We start from the raw sequence: 23636 nt of genomic DNA, 5'->3' as shown, positions 1-23636 counted from the left end.
AAGGCTCGACCTCACAAGCCTAGATCCGGGTTGGCAAGGTCAAGCCTTGCCCAGCCATGGTGAGGCTCAACATCGCCGTCGCCGAGCGAGACAACGACGGCAAGGTCCCGGCGTGGGCAAGCCTCGCCGTTATCGGGCGAGGTCGGCCTTGCCATGGTTGTGCAAAGTCGAATCTCGTCGCCCCGGATCTAGGTTCCTCCATTCATGGTTGCTTCAGTAATATTTCCAAAACTCTCTCTCTCTCTCTCTCTGAATCGAAGCTCGGCTTTTAATGGAGAAAACGAATGGAGAAGGCAACTACCCATTCAAGAATCTCACGCTCCATGGCCAATTGTTAAACAGACGAAGAAGATGGGGGAAGGAAAAGCAAAAAATCATAAAAATAAAATCGAAAAAATATTAAAATATTTAGTCATCGGCCGGCCAAAATTTGCCGGATGCACCGAAATAACATAATTGCAAAAGGTTTAGTACTGAATTGGCAAAAAAAAAAAGTTTAGAATACAATAGGTTTATGACTTTTTTAGAAATTTTCTCAAAAAATTTCACTCTCGACCTTTTTAATTATACAATTTAATGTTAATTTTTTTTTTATGTTTTATCAATTTTATCCCGAACCTTTCAATTGTATCAATTTAATCATAAACCTCTCAATTGTACCAATTTAATTTTATATATTTTGAGAATTTATCAATGTGATCCTTCCGGCCTATTATCAGAATAATAGATTTTACGCTAAATTTGCAAATCATCAAAATATTTAAGACTAAATTGGCATAATTAAAAGATGGAGAATTAAATTGACGAATCATCAAAAGGCTTAAAAATAAATTGACACAATTAAAATATTTAGAATAGAATTGACCATTGAGACAATTTTAGACTTCCCCAATGAAGTTTTCCCGGTAATTCCTTCTACAGCAAAGCTGTATTGATCGTTGAGTTGATCGTCTTCTTGCTAGCTGCAGGGCATTGTTACTACTGCACGCATCACGCGAAATGCCCAATCCTGATTATGAAGCCCCCAAAAGAAGTGAGCAAGCCATGAGGAAGGGATCGACGAGAGAGATCAGGCGGTGGTCGATGTGCTGATAAATTAAGAACGTAAATTATAGAATGGTGTAATAAATGGGTACTTGTTTCTTGGCAACGGGCGAACTTTTTTAAATAGAAGAGTGGGACAAAACCTTGTCCAAACATATGCTCCTAATCAGAAATTGCGTGTAGAAGACACAGGTTATTTCGTAAAATACGTAGTTATGCCAAGGTTTAATTTGCGCTCCTTAAACAAAATTGGTGCAGATCAGAAAAAGAAAAAAGAACTCCACTTTTCTATGTTGGCATATTTTTCTTGCGGCCGGCAAGATCAGAAAACCTTATACGTTGAACCAGATTTACTACCGTGTAACGACATGAACTATAATTTGTGCCCCTTAAACAGAATTGGCGTAGGGTTTAAATGATATGCCAAGATCCTGCAAACCAATATATGATAAAGAAGGCTTCTTAGGGTTCCCCAAGTTTAACACAGTGGGAACTAGGGGAACTCCATGAATGAGTAGAGCTACCTGAGAGTAACTTGATCTCGATTTACTTGAGATTGACAGCCTGATTTTGAGGTCATACCGACAAGCTCGCAAGCTAAATGAAGCTTCTATTATTGTTCCAAAACAGTGACATGTCTAACCACACATATCAAAATAGATGGAAAGTACTCAAGCCTTTTGAAGATGAAGATCAAGCTTGAGCTAGCTCTCGAGCAAAAAAGTTTAGTACTTGATTGAGCTAGAACGAAGTTTGGACCGCCAAGCATGTGAATCGAGTCGAGCTCGAGCTCGAGCTCGAGCTCAGCACCATATTGGTTCAGCTCAACTCAATTACACCCCTATCTCATGCGGAGGTAAAATGAAGCTTCTTAAATTTTCAAATATTCTTTATTTGCCTTGGAGATACAATTACACCCAATCTCATACGGAGGATGAGTTTCTCGAATTCTCGACAACGCTTTCTTTGCCCCAGAGATAGCTGGATGCAATGGCATTCTCAAGCATTGCTTTAGGTGAAATACCTAGGAATTCCCTCTTCCCAAGTTCTCTTTCAAATCCTATTAGTGACTTTTGCAAGTACAATATCTTCTTTCCCATTTTGCCTCTTTTGAACCATTGTAAAACCATGTTAAACTGAGTAATTAAGAGTAAGTTATATACAGAATGACACTGGATAATCAGCTGAAACTAAGCACAGAAGATCAATCGCAATGGAGGAGCTAACCAGGAATAATGTGGAAAAAGCGCTTGCCCCGGCTTCACCCCTGTAGCACAGCACGTTTGCAACTTAGAACCAGAAGCACGATGTGAATCCTATTGATGTTTCAGATTTCAAGGAACTACCTGTTGGCTCATCAGAATCTCTACTGCTACATCAAGATCCCCGTCTGCTGCTGCAACTGCTACTTCAACTTGTGTCTGAAACACGACCAAGGAGTTAGTCATAGACATAGGTAATAATGTGAAGAAATCGAGGTTAAACTTCGATGAACAGGGGTTCTACAATGAAAAATCATAAAAGAAGACGGTGAAATACCAAATGATTAAATCTTTTTCCTCCATCAAATGCATCAATACATGGCCATTTTCTTCTCATTGCAGTTTCGAGTCCCTTAAAAGAACTGTGAAGACTCACTCACCAAATGTATTCTAGAATTTTGCTTTTAAAGAACGCAGAAAAAGTAAAGGAAAATCAAGACTAGGAGAAGGGAAAAGGAAAAGAAAGAGCCCCCCTCATGACAAATTTTTAGGTGCTCCAGGAGCATAATTTTCTCGTCACCCCAAATAAATGACTCTAGTGGATAGTCATGGATTTCCTCATCCTCTATCTAAGATAACAGTTCACACGCTGAGATTTACTTGGGTGTACGACACGACATGCTCCATAAGCACTTGAACATCCGTCTTTTCTCATAACGTGAATTATGTGATTAATTGTCAAACAGTGAAGACTAGCCTGGGAACTGCTGCTCTAAAGAAGATGACTACTGACCAAGCAATTCACTTCTTCAGGGATAGTGGACCCAAATTTTCAGGAATAGTTTAAAAGATAGAAGCTACAGCTTAAAGGATCCAGCCCAGCAATCATGAAATCAAATGTAGACAATGGAAGCTGCAATTTACCCTATCAAAGCCCATTGATACAAGTTTTTGGACTTCTTCATCGGAAACAACTGATGCCTGCATTGACAAATGAATAAACCCAAGATGACAAAATAACCTCCAGAGGCAGGAAGGTAAATCGGCATTTTGAATCACAACTAGAAAGAAACCTGATTGTGTAGATGGCTTTCTAAAGTCACGGGCAATGTGTTTTCCAGGTTCCTGGAGTAGAGGAGAAAATGATAGGTGAAAACCAGAAGCGGCAACAATACGGAATTTTTCAAGATTAACGCCATCTGGTAGATAGGTTGGGGCGAGTATTCAACAGAAAAGGGTAGCTCATTGTTCCAATCTCCAAAACACCTAGCGGACAGATAAACCTGAACCGAGGCTAATTTCAGGATTCTCCGTACTTTTACTAAAGGCGAAAATGCTGGTTTACCTCCTCTAAAGATCACAGCAGCTAATTTTCATGCATGATATTAATGTAATCAGCTCACTTAAGATTGATAACCTGGCAAGTTCTAGAAAAAGACCAAGAATTGAAGAAGATTTAAATCACTACAACCCCAATACCATAGAAGATCATAGAATGTTAAAGATTGTATCCACGTAAATGACAGACGAGCAGAAAAGACAAGGGAAAAGAGAAGAATACCTTCCATCCAGTAACGGCAGCCCAGAACCTACAGGTGCGATGCCTGGTGAATGTTCAGGGCCATTATTATCCAGGAGTCTAGCCTGTAAGTTGTAATCAGAATTTTGAGAAGAAACCATTTGACCTCTTTCAGATCCTAGCGTCCTTCCTCTACCAGGAAACCTACCGTCTTGTGTTGACTGCATCGAATTAACAAAACAAGGTCAAAACAAATTCTAAGACATGGTTAACAAAATCTGAATCCATCAAAGAACCAAAATATTCTTTACCTAATTTCTCTCAAAGCTAACATGTCATGACAACAGCCATTCATTTTGAACTAATTGTCATCCTCATGGAAGTAGGCTCCCAGGGATAATCATATTATGATTAAATCGGCGTTTCAGAGAAATAATCTTCAACAAAAAATGATGAATGTTTTTAGCAGTTAACCTGTGCCCAATACCTGAACAGAAGTTTCCCGCTGTGGCATCCAGGCAGACAAATTTCTCCACAAATTTCCAGAGATCAATCCACTATGAGTATTGAAAACAAAAAACAGTTAAGTGTCCCAGTTATGTGAAGATCAATTTGAGAAGCAAAACCACTGTTTACCTGGATGTTGCATTTTGATTCAAGTATGTAGGGATGTAACCCGTAGTATTCCCCCCAGTGCACATGATAAATTTTGGCCGTCTTACACAAGTTGACTGAAGATAATTTAAGGGACACAACACTTAATTAAATTATGCACATCAAACTGAAAACATAAGAAGTAAATGTAAACCAATTTGCAATCCATCATCATGATGACCAAGATCCTCAGCAGTATCACACCCACAAAAATAAGTGTTGTTAAAAAAACATTCAAAAGTTCTCTGTCCAGCAATTCAAAACTATGAATCAAGAAATTGCAGAAAAACAAGCAGTTAAGATATCGAGTGCTCCTAAATACATTAACATACGCAAAAGACACACAGACTGAATGGCAAAACGTAATGGTACATGGACTAAGCTTGCTGCCAGATATTCTGATTAACACACTACCCTGTCCCCTCAAACTTAACTCATCACTTAATTGAAGGCAAGCGTTTGATGTTGCAAAACTTAATTCAACAATTGATGAAAGACATGCAAATGCCAAATAAACAACAGCGGGTGGGTATGAGCATGCCAAACAAGTTCTATGGCATTTGTAGAAACTAAGGCCGAATAATACTGTACGGTGATTGTATGGAATTAAACCAAGATAGCACTAGTCAAAAACTGTCAAGGGAACTTAGAGAGTCAGCATCCTCATAACTGCACAATGGCCCTAAACCCAAATACGTGTCATATGATGTATATAACTCGCTCTACTTCCACAAACAAACATAAAGAAGGACCCATTTTCACTGTCACCAAACCAGCAATTTTATTCAGGTGATTCTACAATTCGCAGCAAACTGCAATATGAAAGAACAAAAGTTGAAGCTTGCAAAACACTGGCTCTTCAATATGCACCGCATGTGCATGAGCCAAGCTGGCTACATTGGGATCTGACATGCATCTGAATCAGTCACAATTTACTCAACCCAGTACACATCATGGAGGCAAACAACAAAGTAGCATCAATCAAGCTAGTGGCTCTCTACAATCTACATATACCAAGCAGTTAGATATGAAAAGCCACATATATCATTTTGACGTCTGAAGCTAACATAGTGACATCTTTGAAAATGCATGATTTGGTATGTCCACTGCATACAACAAAAACCTATCTCAAGCACCAAAGTAGAAAATTATAATTGCATCTCTCTGGAAAATACGGACACCAGTCGCCTAGAAAACATAGACAGGCACAACTAGAAGAAGAGCTAAATTATTGGTCATAGAATGAATATAGTCCACTAAGCTGATGGCAAATGGGGATGCTTTCAAGCGCTCTTTAGTTGAAAAAATGTCGAATAAGAAATTTTCGCAGTTCATTCTTTTTCTCAACCACTAGTCTGTCCACCCTCGGATAAAGCAGGAATTTATGTTACAGTACCAAAAGATTGTTCTCGACAAGCGCTGGATTAAAGTGAGTAAACAGCTCAGATTCACCTAGACATCTACATGTAGATAGGACAGATGAAGCTGACCTAAAGACTTGAACAAAGCAGGCTAGCCAACACCAAAACAATTTTCCGAAGTTCTTTTGCTTCATGCCCCATTCAGCTCACCATAGTTTGGATTTTCAATATTCAGGTTCTGTTCCTTGTTTACATCTTAAAATGGAAAACTGGAATTGTCTCGAACAAACCATATGAACCTGGCCCACTAGACTGGAACCTATAAAAGGAACCTATAAAAACGTTTTTTGTTGCAAATAGTGCAACCTTTGCCATCTGCCACTTACCTACACCCATAACTTTCCCAATATTCCTATAGGTCACACACATTCACACCATCTTATTACCTGAGAAAACTATGTTTCTCTTTCCAAAAAAAAATAAAATTAGTATTATGGGGGATCTTCTTACTCTACCATGGGAAAAACCACTAAGCAAGGAGAAGAAAACCTGAAGCAGACCAAACCAAGCCATTCTCAGCTCTCATGCAGGTTAGAATTCTGACCAAAACTTTAGGATGATAAGACCCATAAAACTGGCCATTTAAACCTGCAGGTCACAGCCACAGACGTCCAACAGGTCTTTTCTGTATTTATTGTAGATTCCATGTCCAACTGAATGTCCCTAGGGGTTAAATTTATTGTGTCCAAGGAAAGATAAGTGCATCAGCATCTCTCCCAAGAGATCATGCTGACTAAGTTGTTACTTTTACAGTTGAAATGGCTCCCAGATCCAAGTAACACCCCATTTGTGTAAAACATAAAGAGGTTTCAAACATATGCGACCATTCAACATTACCACCATAATATTCCTATAGATCCATGTAAGACCCCATTTATCTAATAAATAGAGAAGGTTTAAAACGCATGATACCATGTCAAATGGTTAATGTTAGGAAGTTACCAGTACTAATAATATGGAAAGCATATTCTACAATCTCAGGCTTTGCAAAACTTAGACCTAATAGATTGATCCAACAAAGGCATCTAAAATGATTGTATTTCAACTTTCAAGCAACAAAGACGATTAATGTTTACCAGTAACGAGGAGGCCTCTATGGCAGAATAAAATGATGTCCCAGGTATGAGATAGTTGAAAAGGCCATAAGTATCTGTAAAAGGCAGGCATACCAGAAAAATTTCATCAAACTGGTAACTTGATTGTTAGAGAGCAAGAAGAAAGGAGATAAAAGGAGAATCACTGACATGCAAAACCCGACAGAATTCCACAAAGATGTCCAAGTAATGACACATTTGACATAAGAAGCTGGAAGGCAACCAGCAAGATCCAGGCATACCTGGTTCATGATTTATGGAATGACATTACTTCAATGAAACATAGCAGAGAGTGAGATTAAGAATAAACTGAAGACTCTAAAGGCATGTTAATCCATATACCATTTAGCAGGCACGTTGAAGAGTCCAAACACACTGCAAAATAAGGGTCAAAAGTTCCAGATCTGTTAGAATCAATGCATACACCTTACAATTAAAAACTGTGATTATTACTATTATTCTTTTGTCAACACGCAACTGTGATTATATTCATTGTAGGATAACTTTCCAAAGAAATAATGAGGTTCATGAGTAAGAGCCTGCAACTAGGCAAGAAGAAACATTTTCATCAAGCCTAGGGGTAATAACAGACCTTCTTGATTGAATTCCACTCAAACTCGTCTCTATCACGATCATGGAGAATAAAATCCCGGAAAAGCCAATTGAACACTCATTCATCAGGTATGGAGAACGACGAAAAGGATTATGGGCTACCAAAAGCGCAATGAAGAGATGGAAAACAGCACTGCTTGTGGCCAAGAGAACTATTATGTACAACAGCCGTACAGATCCCATCAGTCTCTCCAGCTCTGAGCCCAAAGGAACCAAAGCCAGCATGTTGAAGAAAACATGCAGCAGTGAACCGTGGAAGACAATTGACGTAAATATCCTGTACACTAAAAAATTACAAACAAAGTTTTTCCAATCAGTTTAATGTAACAATTAGAACCATCTTGCAATTCATCAATACAACCAAAAGCATCGATCATATCTACTCAAGCTCATGATGATGTGCTGTGAAATATTCTAAAAGATCGAGTTATTTAACCCATTATTGTTGCATGGAAGTAAGTAGACAAGTCAGACTCAGAGCATGACACAAGACAGGACATGTTAGGCTTGGTCACAGAGTCGTATCAGATTAATACTCTCCGTTGTGACGAAAGGCCATCTAACAGTTATTCAATTGAAAATTGCATCTACTCAAAAAGATTTTCAAGTACCATTCCTCACTCAACCACCATCTTTTTCTCTCTCCTTGACCTGTGACACTTACTTACAAGGGCAATCAAAACCAGTGAACTTTCGAAGAGAACTATCCTGCGGATCGACATTGTCAAGAACGAAATGCCGCAAGGGAATGTGGGAGGTGACGGTGAGGAGAGGTAACACAATGGAAAGAAGGGACATTGGCATTGACATAAATCATAGTCTTGCATAACTATATGGGGCTTGGATTGCCCATTATTTTGACCTTCTAGTTCTGAAAAGCATACCTTGGAATCGTGATATGACTTCTGAAGGCAAGAAACATACTTCATGAAAGGAGTCATATCCCGTTAGAAGGCATATCAAGTATATGGTACCACACGTGATGACCACGGCAGAAGTGAGGAATGGAATCCCTTCCCACCATTGTCCCAACCGAGTAGGCAAGCCAGCCTGTACAAGGTGTAAAACTAACATTTTAAAATGATAAATATATGCTCTGTGAAGCAACCAAAAACCTAGTATTCATATGAATTACTCTTAATGATTACCATATCATGCACATGTCACATTTCAATGAGCAAACAGTTATTGACACCAACAAAGCAGAACAACCTCGTCAGCACATGGGACCTCAATTCTTAACACAATAATGCTTTGTAAGGCCTAAGCAATATGAATTCAAAGCAACCAGGAAGAAGGAAGTTGCATAACAAGAAAACATAAAGCAGAAATCAGGGTTGAAAAAACAACAAGACAGCTTATGCATACCACCTAATAGAGGAAACTCAATCCAGGTGGAGATAATCACAAACATTACCGCAGCCATTGCCATATGATCTTATCAACCAGCTGAATCGACCACCTCATTCGAACACGAATGAACTGCAAAAGGTATTTTACATTGAAATGCATAACTGCGAGTAGACAGCATGCTTGACCAGCTTACTGTGCTTCCTCGGTACAATCAGCAAAGAGCTAATAAAATCTAATTAAGTAGGAGAAATATATTGACAAGATTACCCAGCTTAAATACACAAACCTAGCTAGCTTCAGCCATTAATGCCCACAGTCAAGACCTACGCTCATCCAACCACCAGGAAGTACAGACGAGGTTAGGAATTTGAAAACCTCTCTTTATACAGAACTTAAACAATGATGAAGAGCATACTAATTTTAAACACATATTCTTAAAGATCCAGGACTTCACTCAATTCAAATTAACCTCGATTATTGTCCATACAACAGTTTGATTCTACATGACTCCACCACTCCAAAGAAATTCCCGTTGCCAGAAGACCAAATTGACAACACAAATCAGAATTTTCCTCTTCTCACGGCAAAATCCATCTTCAGCACAAACCAAATGAAAGATCTACCCATCTTTTCAATGCGAGTGCACTCCAAACCGAAGATACGTCGAAAAAACTTCAGACCCTTCGGACAGTAAATAAATCGGAACTCAAGAGTTCCTTAAGCACCGTTATTTAGCGCCACGGCTCTCTAAACATCACCCATAGAACAAAACCCTAAGAAGCTAACTCCCCCGTCCATTCTTGAGCATCGAGTTAGCCATCTCGACCCATCTCGCAATTCAACTCTTCTTAAACTACGTGGGCAAGCGACCGGCTCAAGCTCGGCGGCCATTTTCGCGGGGTGAAGGCGCGGAAACGCGAAAATCGGAGATCGGAATCGAAGAGAACGAACGGAGCAGAGAAGCCGCGGATCGAACTTCCGGCTCACCTCGGTAACAATGTTGGGTCGCATTTCTCGATTCCCACTCGCTCGGGCTCAGTGACTTTTGGGGGCGTCAACAGCGTTCCAACTCCTGCAAACTAAACTCCGTCCACCGCTCGACTCGACTGAGTTGGGGGGGAACTCGGGAACTTCACGGTAGTTTCGAGACTGCGACTTTTGGAAAGAAAAACTTGCAATGGCGTGAACTGCGGGGGCTCGAAAAGGCTTTTAGAAAAAGCCCCGTGGCGAGCGATAAAAATAGAAGGGCAAGAAAGGAATTGTCTAAATCATGATTTTTTTTTCTTTTTACAATTTTTTTTCTTTTTGGGCAATGATTTATGTGGAAAAAGAGTGGTGAAACAAAGAGAAATGGACGGACAATAGAAAGCGTGGTAAAACAGAAGGATGCGGACAGTAGAAAGGCCCGATCGGAGAGCCCTCGTACAATGCGGTACGATGTGACATTCGACAAGTGATGAGACAAATTGTAATCGCTAATTGACGATGTTATATAGGTTTCCTTAAAAACCTTCTCCACCTTTAATAATAAGAACTGAAATAGAAATACGAAACATTTCCGCTCGCGTGAATAATTTGATATAAAATATTTAGCAAAAGTTATTCAGGAAATTGAAATGAAACTTGGTTGAATTCTAACCCGAGTGTAGTGGGACCTACGTGTGGGAGCCGGGTACTCAAGCATAGCCGTTGAGGACTCGAGCACGAGAGCTAATGTCCCAAGTCCTCGGGCTCCCGAGCCCACTTGTCCAGATCTCTAACTTAAGTATCACTATTTAGACATATTTTGCAGGATGATTTGTGATTTTTAAAAGAAGAAATCATTTTTTTCCGAATTTAAACATAAGCTTTACATTAACTACAAAACAAAGTATCCCTCGAGTCATTTTCTCAGGCGATCTAAACACTCGAAAGTGAGGAAAATATTTTCCGACAAACAAAAAAATTCGCAAGACAAACAAACCCTTAAATCAAACTCAACTATCTGATAAAGGAGAGACCGGTTAAATAATCACAGTTGGTAACACAAAATGGAAATTTTCACCTAAGAAGAACACGGGCATCGAAATTTTAATCATGGCTCGACATCGTTTGTTATGGGTCGGGCTCGGGCATCCGTGCGAATCCCCTTGCTCTCGGCACGTATGATGATCTGCTTCGATCGGACCAGTGTCCTAATTCAGCACAATCAGCTCACCACTCAACGAGATACCAAGGCCGAAAGATAAATTGTATATCACGAAAAACACCATAAGAAAGAGAGAAAAACAAAACCACATTGAATTTTACGAGGACTCGATAATGGATCCAATTCCTATGAAAACTAAGATAATGTTCTCTCTCTAGAATCGTTGTTTGCTAGGAAAAACATCATAAAAAATTATAAACTATATTTATTGTGCCACATTTACCCTTAACCTTTTTTTGACACAAAAAATCTCGGACTTTTATCCATGTGACATATATGCCCCAAATTTTTTCTTGCGACACCAAAAACTCAAAATTTGTATCGGTGGGAGACATTTATTTCAAAATAGCATAAGTTTAGAGATTTTGGTGTCAAAAAAATTTTTGAGGCAAATGTTGATACAAATTTGAGATTTTTGATGTAAAAACAATTGAGATAAATATGTTCCAGTGGACATAATATAAGATTTTTGGTGATGCTATCCCTTGTTTGACAATGAGTATACAGTAACAGATTCATATTCAGACAATTAACTTCCACATAGATATGTACAATTTGAGAGGTGTACAATTTGAGAGGTGCAACGACTAAGGAGTTTGAATTAGGGAAAACATCCAGTCGACAGCGTTTCGACCATATAAGGTTGAGAAGAAGAATGGCCAAAATCATCTGTTCCAGCATAATGCCCATACTTCTTATATATCTCAAAAGTTCACAACATCTACAAAGCGATGTAATTACCATAAGAACCTCACTTCGAACACTCTCCACAAGATCCCCTAGAGTTCAATTAGCTATTTGCTCGAAGCTACTGCCGGCTCAGATCGATCCCTCAAAAGAAAGGGCAATAATTCAAGCACATACAGTCGAACATCTCAGAAACACAAAGGAGAAGCTGAAAGTGACATGATATCTCACACACCACGAAATGGAAATCCATGACGCATCATTAAATGTAAGATACTTCCTACAATTCATTCATACTCGAGTTCAAACCTTTCACACAAAGTGACCAGAATGTGAACCAAAAATAAAGTTAAACGCTCTCACATTCAATTCACCAGCAGCAGAAACCCCACCATAGTCATACCAAAACTCATGGAAAACATAAAAATGATTGGCTCAACGAAGCCTCCTTGCTTCTCTCTCGGACTCCAGAAGGGTGAGGACATCTCCTTCCCTCACTGGTCCCTTCACATTCCTCATGATGAACCGGTTCATGTCATCCAAGAACTTGACTCTCACCTGAGTCACCTGCCCTCTTGACCCAGTTCGACCCATGACTTTCACCACAACAGCATGCTTAATCTGAGAATCCATTCTGCACAAAGGAGACAAACCAAACATAAAGAACATGCTACCATTGACAAACCAAATGCTAGTCACACATGGATATACAGAAGAGCTACCATACAAAAGAGCTACCATTGACAAACCAATTGCCCGTCACACATGGATACACAGAAGAGCTGCCATACACATTGGAAAAATTCACATTCGCTTCCCATTCACAAACCACAATTTAACTTCCCAATTCTCACAACAAACGAGAAAAAAGTCAGCGTCGTTAACAACTGTATGCTACTTCGACCACAAACGTACTCTCATAAATTAGTACTTCATTAGCCCATAAGAGTGTAAATTCTTACTCACACCCATGAGAAGCAACAACCCTCAACAATTTAATGACAAAGATTAACATAAATGAAGCTTGACTGGTCCAGCAAACAAGAAACGAGCAAATGTTTGACTGAATATAGGATCCGAGCTCGATCACACCGCACAAAATCCACACACCACAGTAGGAGTTACTGAATACTACATCTACGATGCAAATAAAAGAGCTAACCTAAAAAACTTAACACTTTCATCAAAGGACCTAGATTGTCGAACATACGCCCACTACAACTTCAATTCAAAACAAAACAGAACGGGTGATTCATTCCTTCTCAAACAGATAAGACCGTTTCATCCCGTTCCCCTCTCATCTACCGACAAGAAACACGCCATGAAGTGATTCCCCAACTTAAACAAAGTCAAGCCAGAATCCAACCGAAAACCAAACTACAAACAGGAACAACATCGCACATCACATTTCGAGGCGAGTCAAGTAATCGGAATAGATTAGCTGCAGCACTATCAGGGTCAGAAAATCAAAAACAGAGACAAGCCAATTCAGGCAAAAGCCACCGAGAAAAACCATCCACAACGCATCGACGTAGGTTGGGCTTGAGCACAACGCGAAGGACCGATGCAGTACTTATAACATTCATGAACTAAACAGAACATGAGATCGAGAAAGGAAGTGGAAGAACCTGAGATCGGAGCGAGGAGGGAGACGAGGAGAGGAAGCGGCCGAAAGCTTGGGCTTCACAAAAACTTCGGCGAGAGTGAACAAAACCCTAGCGAGGGTTCTATTTATAGGGGAGTTGTATCTCCGTCATGACCACATTGCCCACCCCATCCTCAGCCGCCGATGGTTTTATCTTGCTTTTGGGCCCAGGGGTACAATTGTCATATCATGGGCCTTTAAAGTAGAAAAGGTCAACAAAAAAAAAGGCAAAATTAAAGAGAATTCAACATTTTCTAATGGGTCCTTTCTTTTGTGTTATTACGTCAAAATACTATCTCGTCTCACTTTTCGAATATAAATTTTACTACAACCTTATTTCTCCACTAACATATAATAATTTCGTTTTACCCTTATTATGATAAGACAAGACGTATAAATTTAACAAATAAAATTAATAATATTATCTTCAAAATTGGGCGGGCAATTTGTGCATGAAAACTAATATCTATTAAGGAGATAGTTTTTTTTTTTTGGTAAGGCTATTAAGGAGATAGTTAATCTATAAGTAATTGCAAACTCCTTTTTTTTTTTTTTTAAATGGTGAAGAACTGAAGTTGAATGACATAGGATCGTAACTCAATGGCAAGATAAGAATTTTACATGATTTTAGCTTAGGATGCAACTTTAAAAATGAGGAGTTCGCCGCAACCACGAATAATCTTAATTGGGCTCCATTGGGCTATTCCCACAAGATTGCCTAAATAGAATTCAAGTAAATTCAAATTTCAAATGAAGAACTATTTATTTTGTCATTCAATTAACTGGGGATAATTGCCCAATCAATGCTAAACTTATTTTATTAATGTTAATTTAACCATAAACTTTTTAATTTAGTCAATATTGCCCTAAACATTTGCTCAAAAGTCTAATGTAGTATTTCTAGCCAAAAATTGCCGTCGAAAATTGATGACATGGAGTCCAATCATCGCCAGTCGTCCAACGTAGCACCCCGACATCGGGGCGATTGGCTAGAACGATTGCATTTGATTTTCGCGCAAATATTTTAGATTACAATAACAAAATTGAAAAGTTTAGGAGTGAATCGACATTCACAAAATAGGGTTAGACTGAATCTCTTATTAATGGAAGCAATCCGACCTCTCCCATTTTACTTGGCCTCTAATTGGTCCACAATAGATTAACCGCTCCTAAAGACAAATAAATCATATAATTAATTCTATTTAACCCAATTCGCGACCGGTGCGGCTTGGGAGAGCTTGTGCTAAGTACGAGAGCCGCCTCGGAAGAGGTACCCTATGCACTTGCTTGACAACCCCGTCAAACCTCTTCAAGAATCACGGGGAGAGGGTCACGACAACATAGCCAGTGTATCAAACAAAAATCCTTTGACTTTTTAGACTATGTGTAGCGTGAAACAGTTAAAATTATCACAAATCCTATCTACAACAAGCGGTTTAAACATAATGTCATGTCCTTTGCTTTTTGAACACATAAATGTTGCAAATGTTAATAGTAAGAAGAAATTAAGTTTTTTATGGGTAGTGATTAATAAGTTGGATGGTTGGAATAGTTTTGCAATCATTCTTCTTCTTTCTCCCATTTACAGTGCTAGTTCCAAAGGATCTCACTATATATGCAACAATGGCATCACCAAAGTGTTCCCTACAAGCTTTTGCCCCAAGAAGAGAGATTTTCTATCAAAGTGATCATACAATGCAAAGCAAAAATGTCTCCTAATCTGATTCCATTTCCTTGTTTTTTTTTTTTTATACCGAGGATCCATAGAGACCTGCCGGCTTCGCCAACGCCGGCGTCAACCTGCGTCAATACCTCGGGGAGAGCTAGCACAGCGGCCCACTAGCCATGGCCCCCCACTTAAGTCACGAAACCGAGTAGGGAGAGTTTCGGACCAGTGACCTGACGAGGGATAGCACGCCCCTCAACCAACTTAGCCATGCGTGGGTGGGTTGATTCCATTTCCTTGTTGATCTCTACCAAAAAAAAAAAAAAAAGCACAAGCGATAACAAATCAGAAATGTCACAGAGGGTCCAGTTAACGTAGCCGGTATTGTTGCACCATCGGAGAAGTATTCGGTTTAGCTGCTAGCATGCCCAATCTTGATAGGATGTCAAGTACATACTTTCTCCGGCGCAAAAATAATTCTAAAGTCGTCCGCATTACTTCAACTCTCAAAAAGTACTTTAATTGGCCAAGGCCTTTGATATGAAGACGCTCATCACGGTACCGTTTGAGCGCTGCACACTATTTTGAATTATTGGCTGGCAAAATGAGATTATGTGAACATTGACATATAGTAATAAGGCTAGAAAAGTATCGCTTTGAGATTATGTGAACAACGAGTAATTTGTTGACGATTGATCAAAACCATACACCCCCTCAATGCACTAGAGAATTTTGAAAACCAATTTTCGAGATGCTTGGCGAAAACCATGTAAGGACTTTTGTAGTAGACATACAGGATTCGAGCCCTTTGTCGTGAAACCAAGCGGAAGCTTTCGTAAAAACTTCCGCATCCAAGTCACCATGTAGAAATATTGTTGACGTCCGTATGATGCAACTCTTAATTACGAGCCAATGCAACTGCAAGAAGACACCGTGCAATGACTAGCTTAGCCACTTGTGCGAAGGTTTCATGGAGTCCGCGTCCTTTATCTTGGTGAATCCATTGGCAGCAAGACGAAATTTAATGCTTGATTTTATAAACTCACTTGCAGCCTATAGATATCTTCCCTCCAAGTCTTGTTATCTTTGAGTGCTTTGATTTTTGTCACCGTCGCTCCTCTCAACAAGGGATTTTTAATGCCTCGGTGTAATTCCTAGGCTCGATACTAGATTCAACAGCAACTCAAAGTACCATGTGAGGCTTAGATTGTTCATAAGAAATTAACTTCTCGATTAGATAGACCGTACCTGAAGATATCGACTGAGTGGGATAAGGAGTTGAGGTCTTCGTTTGGATCGTATGAGCACACATAATCTCGCAAATAGGTTGGCTGTCTTTTCTATCGTGCGGGCGAGTTGTGATTGGAATTTGGTCATCAGGCTGCTTGATGGGTTGCTCTTCAACTTGGACTGTACTATGACAATCCCCCATCACAAGTCTGCCCGTGTTCTTCACGAACTTGGCTCGGTACCTTTCTTCTTCCCCCTTAGGCTGATTCCAATCCTCATCAATAAGACCTTGCTCACAAGCTGGTGTCAACAAAGGAAGAGAGTCTTGATCACCATGTGCAGGTTTTTTTGCTGAGCAAATGAGAAATACTCTTAATAGAAAAAACATCATGAGATGCCGATAATACTTTAGTTTCCAAACCAAAAACCTTCCAACCTTTCGTGCCATATGGATATCCCAAAAATTCACATCTTCTTAACCTTTCTTCAAATTTATCTTTTCCCTTTGACGGTTTGTGAGCATAGCACAGTGCGCAGAAAACCGGCAGATTACTATAATTCATGGAGGAGAGTTTCCCAAACAAAAGCTCAAAAGGCGTTTTTTTCCCGATAAAGATGGATTTGGAGTATGATTGATTAAATAAGCATATGTTAATAGGCATCCACCCTAAAAACAAATTGGTAAATTTGGTTGAAAAATAAGTGTCCATGCAACATTGAGGATGTATCGGTGTTTCCTTTCAAGTCGACCATTTTTTGTGGCGTGTAAGTGCACAACGTCCGATGCATGGCTCCACTTCTGACCAAACAAAAAAAAAATTCTTGATGGACCTAGAAAGAAATTCACGGCCATTTCACTGTGCACCATTATAATATGGTGAAAATCCAATTTGACGTGTGCCCATCATGGACTTTGGTGAACGGCCACCGTAAGGTTATGGTATCAGATCCACTATTGGAGGACGAGAGTGTGCTTTTAGCTGCAGAATTTGCTTTTTGGGTTTCTTTTATTGTCTTTTGGGAGTTTGAAAGCATTTTATGTAAATCTCTCGACTATTAATGAATATAATCTTTCTTTTGAAAAAAAAAAAATACACCAAATTGGATTTTCACCATATTATAAAAATTAATAAAGACTTGGTACGTCTCTGATTATTCCTTCATCAAATAGCCCCAAACTGTCCGACTATAATCATCGAGGATGGCTAAAAAATAATGTGCGCTAGAGACCTTGTCTGATATAGCCCCCAAACATCACAATGCAACAAATCAAAATATCCTTCGAATTTATTATTACTCAAATGAAGTGAGGAACAGGTTTGTTGTGCACGACAACGTACATAACACAAATTAGCCCCTTCCTGATTTCAACATTGGTGATCAAATTCAATGTCAATATTCTGTCATTTGACCCCTGGAAAGCCGAATATCCCTTAGAACAAACCCCTTCTTGAAGATTACTCACTCCAATCAATCTCTTCGAGGATAGGTCTTGCATGACACATCGAGAAGAGAAGAACGTTTTGAGTATTGCAAATTCGAACTCAACTTTCCGACAGAAATATGATTTCAATATTTTGGGAGTTATATAGCACATCGTGCAAAATAAAATTATGGCTTAAATAAACATAGCCTCTCTTGATGGTGTAAGTCACTATTGCATCAGGAGTTCGTATAGGATATGCACCCGCGATGTTTCTCGGTCGATTTAGAAGCAAAAGTTGCATCGTCATATGTACGGAAGCGCCACTATCGATAGTCCAATTTGTGGAACCATCATTGGCCCAATAGACCTTACCCGTGAGTTGGCCATTCGAAATGGGCGGTTTCTTCGCCTTAAGCAAATTAACCAAATGTTGATGTTGGTCATTGTTAATTGTTGATGTTTGTCTTAGTCCCCTTCGGAGCTCCTTGGTTGGTATTTGCAGTAAGTGTCTGAATCACTACTGCTTGCCCGTACGAAATGTACAGCCATTGTGGAAGGATTCCCTTTGTGCGCCTTCCCACCTGGCGTTCATTCTCAATTCGACGGATATCCAATCAACTCCCAGCAATGACTATTCTTGTGCCCAACCTTCCCACAGTGGTCGCGTTCAGGTTTCCCGAATGGTACTTTCGTTGGGCTTGCTCTTCCAACCAAGAAAGCAGTACCCTCAATCTTCTCTTCCCTAACCCAGCCAATTTATCATTGGCGCTCCTCCTGCGTGATCATAGAATAAACTTTACCAAGGGACGGGAGCGGGTCGAGGTTAAGAATTTGAGAATGATCATTCCCATAGGTCTCAACGTTGACGCTCGTGAGAAATTGGTGGATCTTCTCCACCTCCTTCTTTTTCGCATACTTCGCGGCTGCAGTACAGGTACATTCGGGGTCGTCATCATAGTTATCAAGTTCATGCCATAAGACCATCATTGTTTTGTAGTATTCCACCACCGAGAGTCCTCTTTACTATATGAGCCCAATCTCAGTTTCAATCTCGTGGATGCGAGGTTCGTTACCTTAAGCGAAACTCTCTTTAAACTCATCCCATATTGCCTTTGCTTCTTCTATGTATGCCACACTTCCTGGTAGACTCTGTCAAGGAATTGAAAATTCATGAAACTATCATGGAATTATAAATGTCTCGAGCATTAAGTTCGGGTGCCGTCGGATCCGGCTTCCCTAGAGATCCATCAATAACCCCGAGTTCATTTCTCGCCCACAATGCACGTCTTGTGGCCTTTGATCGTGTTGCATAGTCATCCAGGGTCAACATGCATGAAACGAATACGCTTCCAGCATTGTCAGAGGTACCTTTTTTGTAGACACTTTCGCAGCCATATTACAAACGATGCGGGTCGAATTGTCTGGTGTGTTTAAGCTCTCTGGCTCTCATACCATAAGATAATTTGTAATTTGCTTATATCGTTTAACATATAGTACAAATACTTATACGACTTTTTGCTTAACAAAAAAGGGAAAGAAAAGATATACCAATTATCTCTAACTAATCATAAAGGTTATACAAAATATTATGCCAACTAAAAACCTAAAGTAAATCGAAAACTAAAAATAAGAGATATGATAAAAATTAGAAAAATAGAATGCAACTCTTTGACAAATATTTCGTAATATGTCTAGACTTGATCGGTGCTTGGTAGGGAGCTTTGAGTGCATAGTCGGCTTTGTCTCAGCGTCTCAGGGGTTTCTCGGGTCAGGCTCTATTGGCCCTTATGACTCGTGGACTCATCGGAATCGCCCGGGGCCATTTGGTGCCCTTTTCGAACTCGAAAAATGACCCAAAGTCCAGACGGGTGTGTCGGGTGAAAAAACATAGTAGAAATTCGATACCTTCATCCGAAGAGGGAGCCCACGTTCAAGTTGGTTAATATATGTAGTGGGATCCATATTCACTTAAAAGATTAAGTCAATAAGTTGTGGATCGATATGATATATTTACCATTCCACCCCACATCAATTCCTTTTATGAGACTTTCTAACACAACTCATTTGTACAACACACAACACTAAATAATAGGCCTTTGGCTCTTATCTAGACCTTGCGGAGTACCTCAAGCAGTCCCGAATCACCATTTTGCAAGTTAGTGTCATTTACATGTCGTTTTCGCATGTACATAGCATGTTTTGATTCAATTTCTAGCGTCGTGTTGAAGTTATTATTCATCAAGAAATATTTAGTCTAGCTTAGGTCCTATGTTCCTAGATTTGGTTTCATATCTTGGTTATTCATGGCTGCCAACTCCTGATAGGATCTTGATATGAAAGAAGATTAAATTGGTTGAATTTGGTTGGAATGGTTTGCAATGGACACGATGAGTCCTAGCAAATCATCCATCTCCCGTTTACTGCAACATGTGCTAGTTCCAAAGGATCTCACTATATATGCAAGCATGGAATTATCAGCGTTCCCTACAAAGCTTTTCCCCACCAAGAAGAGCAAAAATGTCTCCTGATCTGATTCCATTGCCCTGTTAATCTTTACAAAAGAGAAAGAAAGAAAAAACCAAGAATGGCGAGAAAAATTTCTTCCTCATCCTTTGCTTGATGCCAATGAATCCAGATATGTGTATATACGCTAAGGCGTTGCCGTTTGGTACAGTATAACCCGTTCCTGGACGAAGCGGCTTCTGCTCGCCGTGGCTTCTCTACATAGAGACGTTGGGGTCAGCACCTTCGGGCTAAATCGGGAAGGCGTGCTTGATCCTCTCGGGGACAGGTTTGCGAGCTCCAACACGCGGGATTGGAGCTCCGACGGGTAATCCCTCATGCAGCTGATGCGCGGGCCGGCCCCGGTCGTCCATTTGCAGGACAACTGCTGACCCAGCTGATATGATCTCAAACCCTTGTGCGAATCTATCCTTTGCATGATCTTCTCTCTCGGTACCGGGCATTCGCCGTCGGCCTCTTCCTCGTCAAACATGTTCAGTTTCGGGACCATGAAGTCCTCCTCGGTGAGGAACGATTCTGCCGGCGTTTCGTACCCATCCTCTGGAGGACTACCGATGAACTGGGCCCAGCGGCTCAGTCCTCGCGTAAGCGCTTCTTCTCCAAGCACGTCGAAGCCATTAGGCTTTTGCGGTATTTCAAGCTTGGTTATGCTCGAGCCTCTTCGCCGTGACCAAGTGGTTATTTGAGGATCGGAGTCACTGACGCCATCGCCACCGTGCACCAGTAAGTTAGCTTCCTTGTCAGCTGATTTCGCATCATGCAATCGTTCAAGGAATTGAACCCAATCGACCTCGGAGGGATTGCTTGGGAGGCTCTTGCCTTTTCTTGCAAGGGCTGCCTCTTCTTCCTCAGTAGGGCATTTCTGCACATGCATCAGAAATTTGGAAGAGCTATAGGCTTCTTATAACATCTGATCATTACTATAAGCCACCGAGAATTTAGCTCGATAAGATGTGTAACTATGAAGATAGACTTGCTCTAGGATAATTTTTCGAATTACGAATTGCCGAAATTTGTGACTTGCAAATAAACCTTCTAATTCTGATGTTGCCATCCAAAATTCCACCTACTATTATACCAAAATGACATCAAAACAATAGTTCATGTCAACTGCTAATATCTTCAGATAGGACCCCGTCAAGCTCATCTTTCTTACCTTGACATTGGTAAGATCCACCTTCTTCTCCTTGAGGAATGACATAAAAGCCTCGAAGTTTTCTTCGGTCGGGAGATAATGTCCGCTGTGGGGCCAAACCGCCTAAGACAATAAAAGATTGTCGCTATGAAATCCAAAAACCTTGGTGGTAGGACCAAACCGTTTCTCGAAAAAGGATTTCAAGATGATGAAGAATGTATTGTTACCTTTAGGATACCATCTTCCACCTCCAACCTGCCGGCAGATAATGTGGCTCCACCGGCCAAGAAGCTCGAATGCTGAAACGTGCCCTTGCTCTTCTGCCCGACATACAAGTCCTTGGATGTGCTAAGCACAAAGATCCACTTGACATCTATGGGCCCTCCTCTTGTGTCAAGGATCTCGCCGCTCTGCTTGTAGGAGAACTTCCCGCCCTCTATCGCGACCTCAAAAGCCGTCCTCTCAGTCTGCAGAAAGAAAAGAACACGGATAGGAGGTGGAGGCAGCACATTATCTCTTATAGAACTGTTCTAATATATTTCTGGAATGCATCCAGGCATTCGAATCTGATTGTAAATTCCATAACTGTTGCGGAACAAGGATGAGGCACGGGGAAAAAGCCTCACCGGTCCAAGATACTTGATGCACTGCTGATGAAGCCTTGCTCGAGGGCATCTATCCATGTTGATCTCTCTTCCTTCACCTATGTCAAGCCTGCAATTCCCAGTGATCGTCCTGGTTTTGTCAGTCATATTCTCTCAGGCACGAAACTAAATTAATCTGCTTCGACTTAGTCCATCGACTTACCAATAGAAGAAGGGCTGTTTGCTACTGCAGTGCAGCCACCTGACGTAGTAAAACTGAAGATTATGGCCATATCTGTGCCTGGGATCAATCTGTCATAAAAAAAAAAGAACATGAAGTAAGACAAATGCTGCGGCATCATCTTCGCTATGACGGTTATGCAAAAGTGAGATTCACCGCCTCGAGCCAATGCTGCAAAGCCAGTTTTCTAGCTTTTTCATCCTTGGACGAGCCCTTTCCAACCTATTACAGAAGAGAGCTATACTCAATGGAGTAATGTCGGATATCCTGATGGAAGTAAATGAAGTTATCTAGGATGTACGCACCTTAGCAGCTCTAGTCCTTGCTCTGGACCAACGTGAAACGGCAGTCTCGGTTTTCTCGATGTCAAAGAAAGATATGGAGCTCCTCTTTAGTTCGGCGAAATCCAGCAATTTCCACCTTCAAAAGAGTATGCCATCAGAATGAAAATGTGGATCCCATGTCCAAGACCAAAGTTCAAGAAAATAGACACAAAACCTGTCCATGCTATTTACAATATGTAGTTAGACAGGACTCGAGTTAATTTGCATTTTCTCTTAGGGATAAATCTATGGAAAGAGAATGCATATAAATTGCAAGACTAACCATCTCTGTTCCACGAGAACTGCGCAATCAGCTAGCTGTCTTCTGGTCCGAAAACTGCGGTAGACCGTCTGCAACTTCGTCGCGGCAGCCTCGCTTCTCGAACTTGCGAGCTCAGACAACGAAAGGCGCGAATGCTGGCCATCCGATTCCCGTGAGTGCTCTTCTTTGCATCTCATCCTCAAGCTTGTCGACCCAAGAAAGGCCTTCTTTTCCCTGTCCAACGAAGGCGAGCTAAAGCAGAGCGCAGTTTCTATTTCTTTCCCGCTGTAGACGGGAGATGAAACATTCCTCGACGCGTATGATTTCACCATATTGGATCCCGAATCTCAACCGCAGAAACCGATAGATTGCTGGGGGGTCACCCTCCCATTCACGGTACGGCGGCGGCGGCGATGCAACTGTGTCCGAAAGACATCATCAAGATACATACGTAAAAGGGGACATTTTCTCCTATCAATTGAATATGAACCAGGCACATGAACTCAAATAAACACCAGACTAATCTCCATCATTTTGCGAAAGCTTTGTTTTTCCATGTTACGTGAAAGATCTGCGCAAACCCAATAGTGCTCTCATGATAACATATGCATTTCCCGAATCATCGGCAGAGCAATAATTCTATTCCTCGAACCTTATTGCCACCAAAAAAAAAAAAAATCATGAATCTAGAGGAGGAGGAGGAGGAGGAGGAGGATTGTACTTAACATGGGACAAAGTTAAATCACCATTGATGAGACTGCTCCAACGTCAGATTTAGAGAGGGAGAGAGAAGTTGAAGAAAGGGCAAAAGTCCAGGGCGTAGAAGA

The 23636-nt window shown here is 40.6% G+C and overlaps 3 protein-coding genes across 6 annotated transcripts; all 3 read right to left on the bottom strand.

Annotated features, from left to right (window-relative positions):
* Positions 1–2152: 2152 nt before the first annotated feature.
* Positions 2153–10077, bottom strand: LOC115741846 (rhomboid-like protein 15). Of its 4 annotated transcripts, XM_048281775.1 has the most exons (14): positions 9887–10077; positions 8431–8596; positions 7527–7830; positions 7277–7309; positions 7085–7176; positions 6917–6990; positions 4402–4496; positions 4253–4322; positions 3932–3986; positions 3808–3850; positions 3320–3371; positions 3171–3227; positions 2391–2465; positions 2153–2311 (listed from the first exon to the last, which is right to left on the bottom strand). In XM_048281775.1, the coding sequence occupies exons 1-14, from the start codon at positions 9908–9910 to the stop codon at positions 2306–2308; spliced, it is 1146 nt and encodes a 381-aa protein (XP_048137732.1). In that variant the 5' UTR covers positions 9911–10077; the 3' UTR covers positions 2153–2305. The 4 variants fall into 4 exon arrangements, 2 of the variants coding, with proteins under 2 accessions (XP_048137732.1, XP_030531718.1); XM_030675858.2 differs by having other exon boundaries at positions 3808–3986; positions 9887–10074; XR_007199129.1 differs by lacking the exons at positions 3171–3227; positions 3320–3371.
* A 1936-nt stretch (positions 10078–12013) lies between these two features.
* Positions 12014–13521, bottom strand: LOC115741848 (40S ribosomal protein S28-2). Its single transcript, XM_030675861.2, has 2 exons — positions 13403–13521; positions 12014–12408 (listed from the first exon to the last, which is right to left on the bottom strand). Exon 2 carries the CDS (start codon positions 12405–12407, stop codon positions 12210–12212), a length of 198 nt encoding a protein of 65 aa, XP_030531721.1. The 5' UTR covers position 12408; positions 13403–13521; the 3' UTR covers positions 12014–12209.
* A 6747-nt stretch (positions 13522–20268) lies between these two features.
* LOC115741834 (IQ domain-containing protein IQM6) lies at positions 20269–23224 on the bottom strand. The gene is made up of 8 exons (XM_030675840.2): positions 22831–23224; positions 22530–22644; positions 22381–22446; positions 22207–22295; positions 22026–22113; positions 21627–21866; positions 21421–21522; positions 20269–21126 (listed from the first exon to the last, which is right to left on the bottom strand). The coding sequence occupies exons 1-8, from the start codon at positions 23139–23141 to the stop codon at positions 20392–20394; spliced, it is 1746 nt and encodes a 581-aa protein (XP_030531700.1). The 5' UTR covers positions 23142–23224; the 3' UTR covers positions 20269–20391.
* Positions 23225–23636: the final 412 nt, after the last annotated feature.

Source organism: Rhodamnia argentea, chromosome 7, assembly GCF_020921035.1.
Source record: "Rhodamnia argentea isolate NSW1041297 chromosome 7, ASM2092103v1, whole genome shotgun sequence".
NCBI lineage: Eukaryota > Viridiplantae > Streptophyta > Magnoliopsida > Myrtales > Myrtaceae > Rhodamnia > Rhodamnia argentea.
The sequence above is the reverse complement of the archived record's forward strand: the minus strand, read 5'-3'. Positions and strand labels throughout refer to the sequence as shown.

Coding starts and splice junctions, on each gene's coding strand:
- LOC115741846 (XM_030675858.2), bottom strand. CDS start 9,910: ATGCGACCCAACATTGTTACCGAG. Junction 7,177..7,276: donor TTCAACGTGCCTGCTAAATG/GTATATGGATTA, acceptor ATCATGAACCAG/GTATGCCTGGATCTTGCTGG. Junction 3,372..3,807: donor CTGCCGTTACTGGATGGAAG/GTATTCTTCTCT, acceptor CCTCTACTCCAG/GAACCTGGAAAACACATTGC.
- LOC115741848 (XM_030675861.2), bottom strand. CDS start 12,407: ATGGATTCTCAGATTAAGCATGCTGTTGTGGTGAAAGTCATGGGTCGA.
- LOC115741834 (XM_030675840.2), bottom strand. CDS start 23,141: ATGGTGAAATCATACGCGTCGAGGAATGTTTCATCTCCCGTCTACAGC. Junction 22,645..22,830: donor GTTCTCGTGGAACAGAGATG/GTTAGTCTTGCA, acceptor ACTCTTTTGAAG/GTGGAAATTGCTGGATTTCG. Junction 22,114..22,206: donor AAACAGCCCTTCTTCTATTG/GTAAGTCGATGG, acceptor TGGGAATTGCAG/GCTTGACATAGGTGAAGGAA.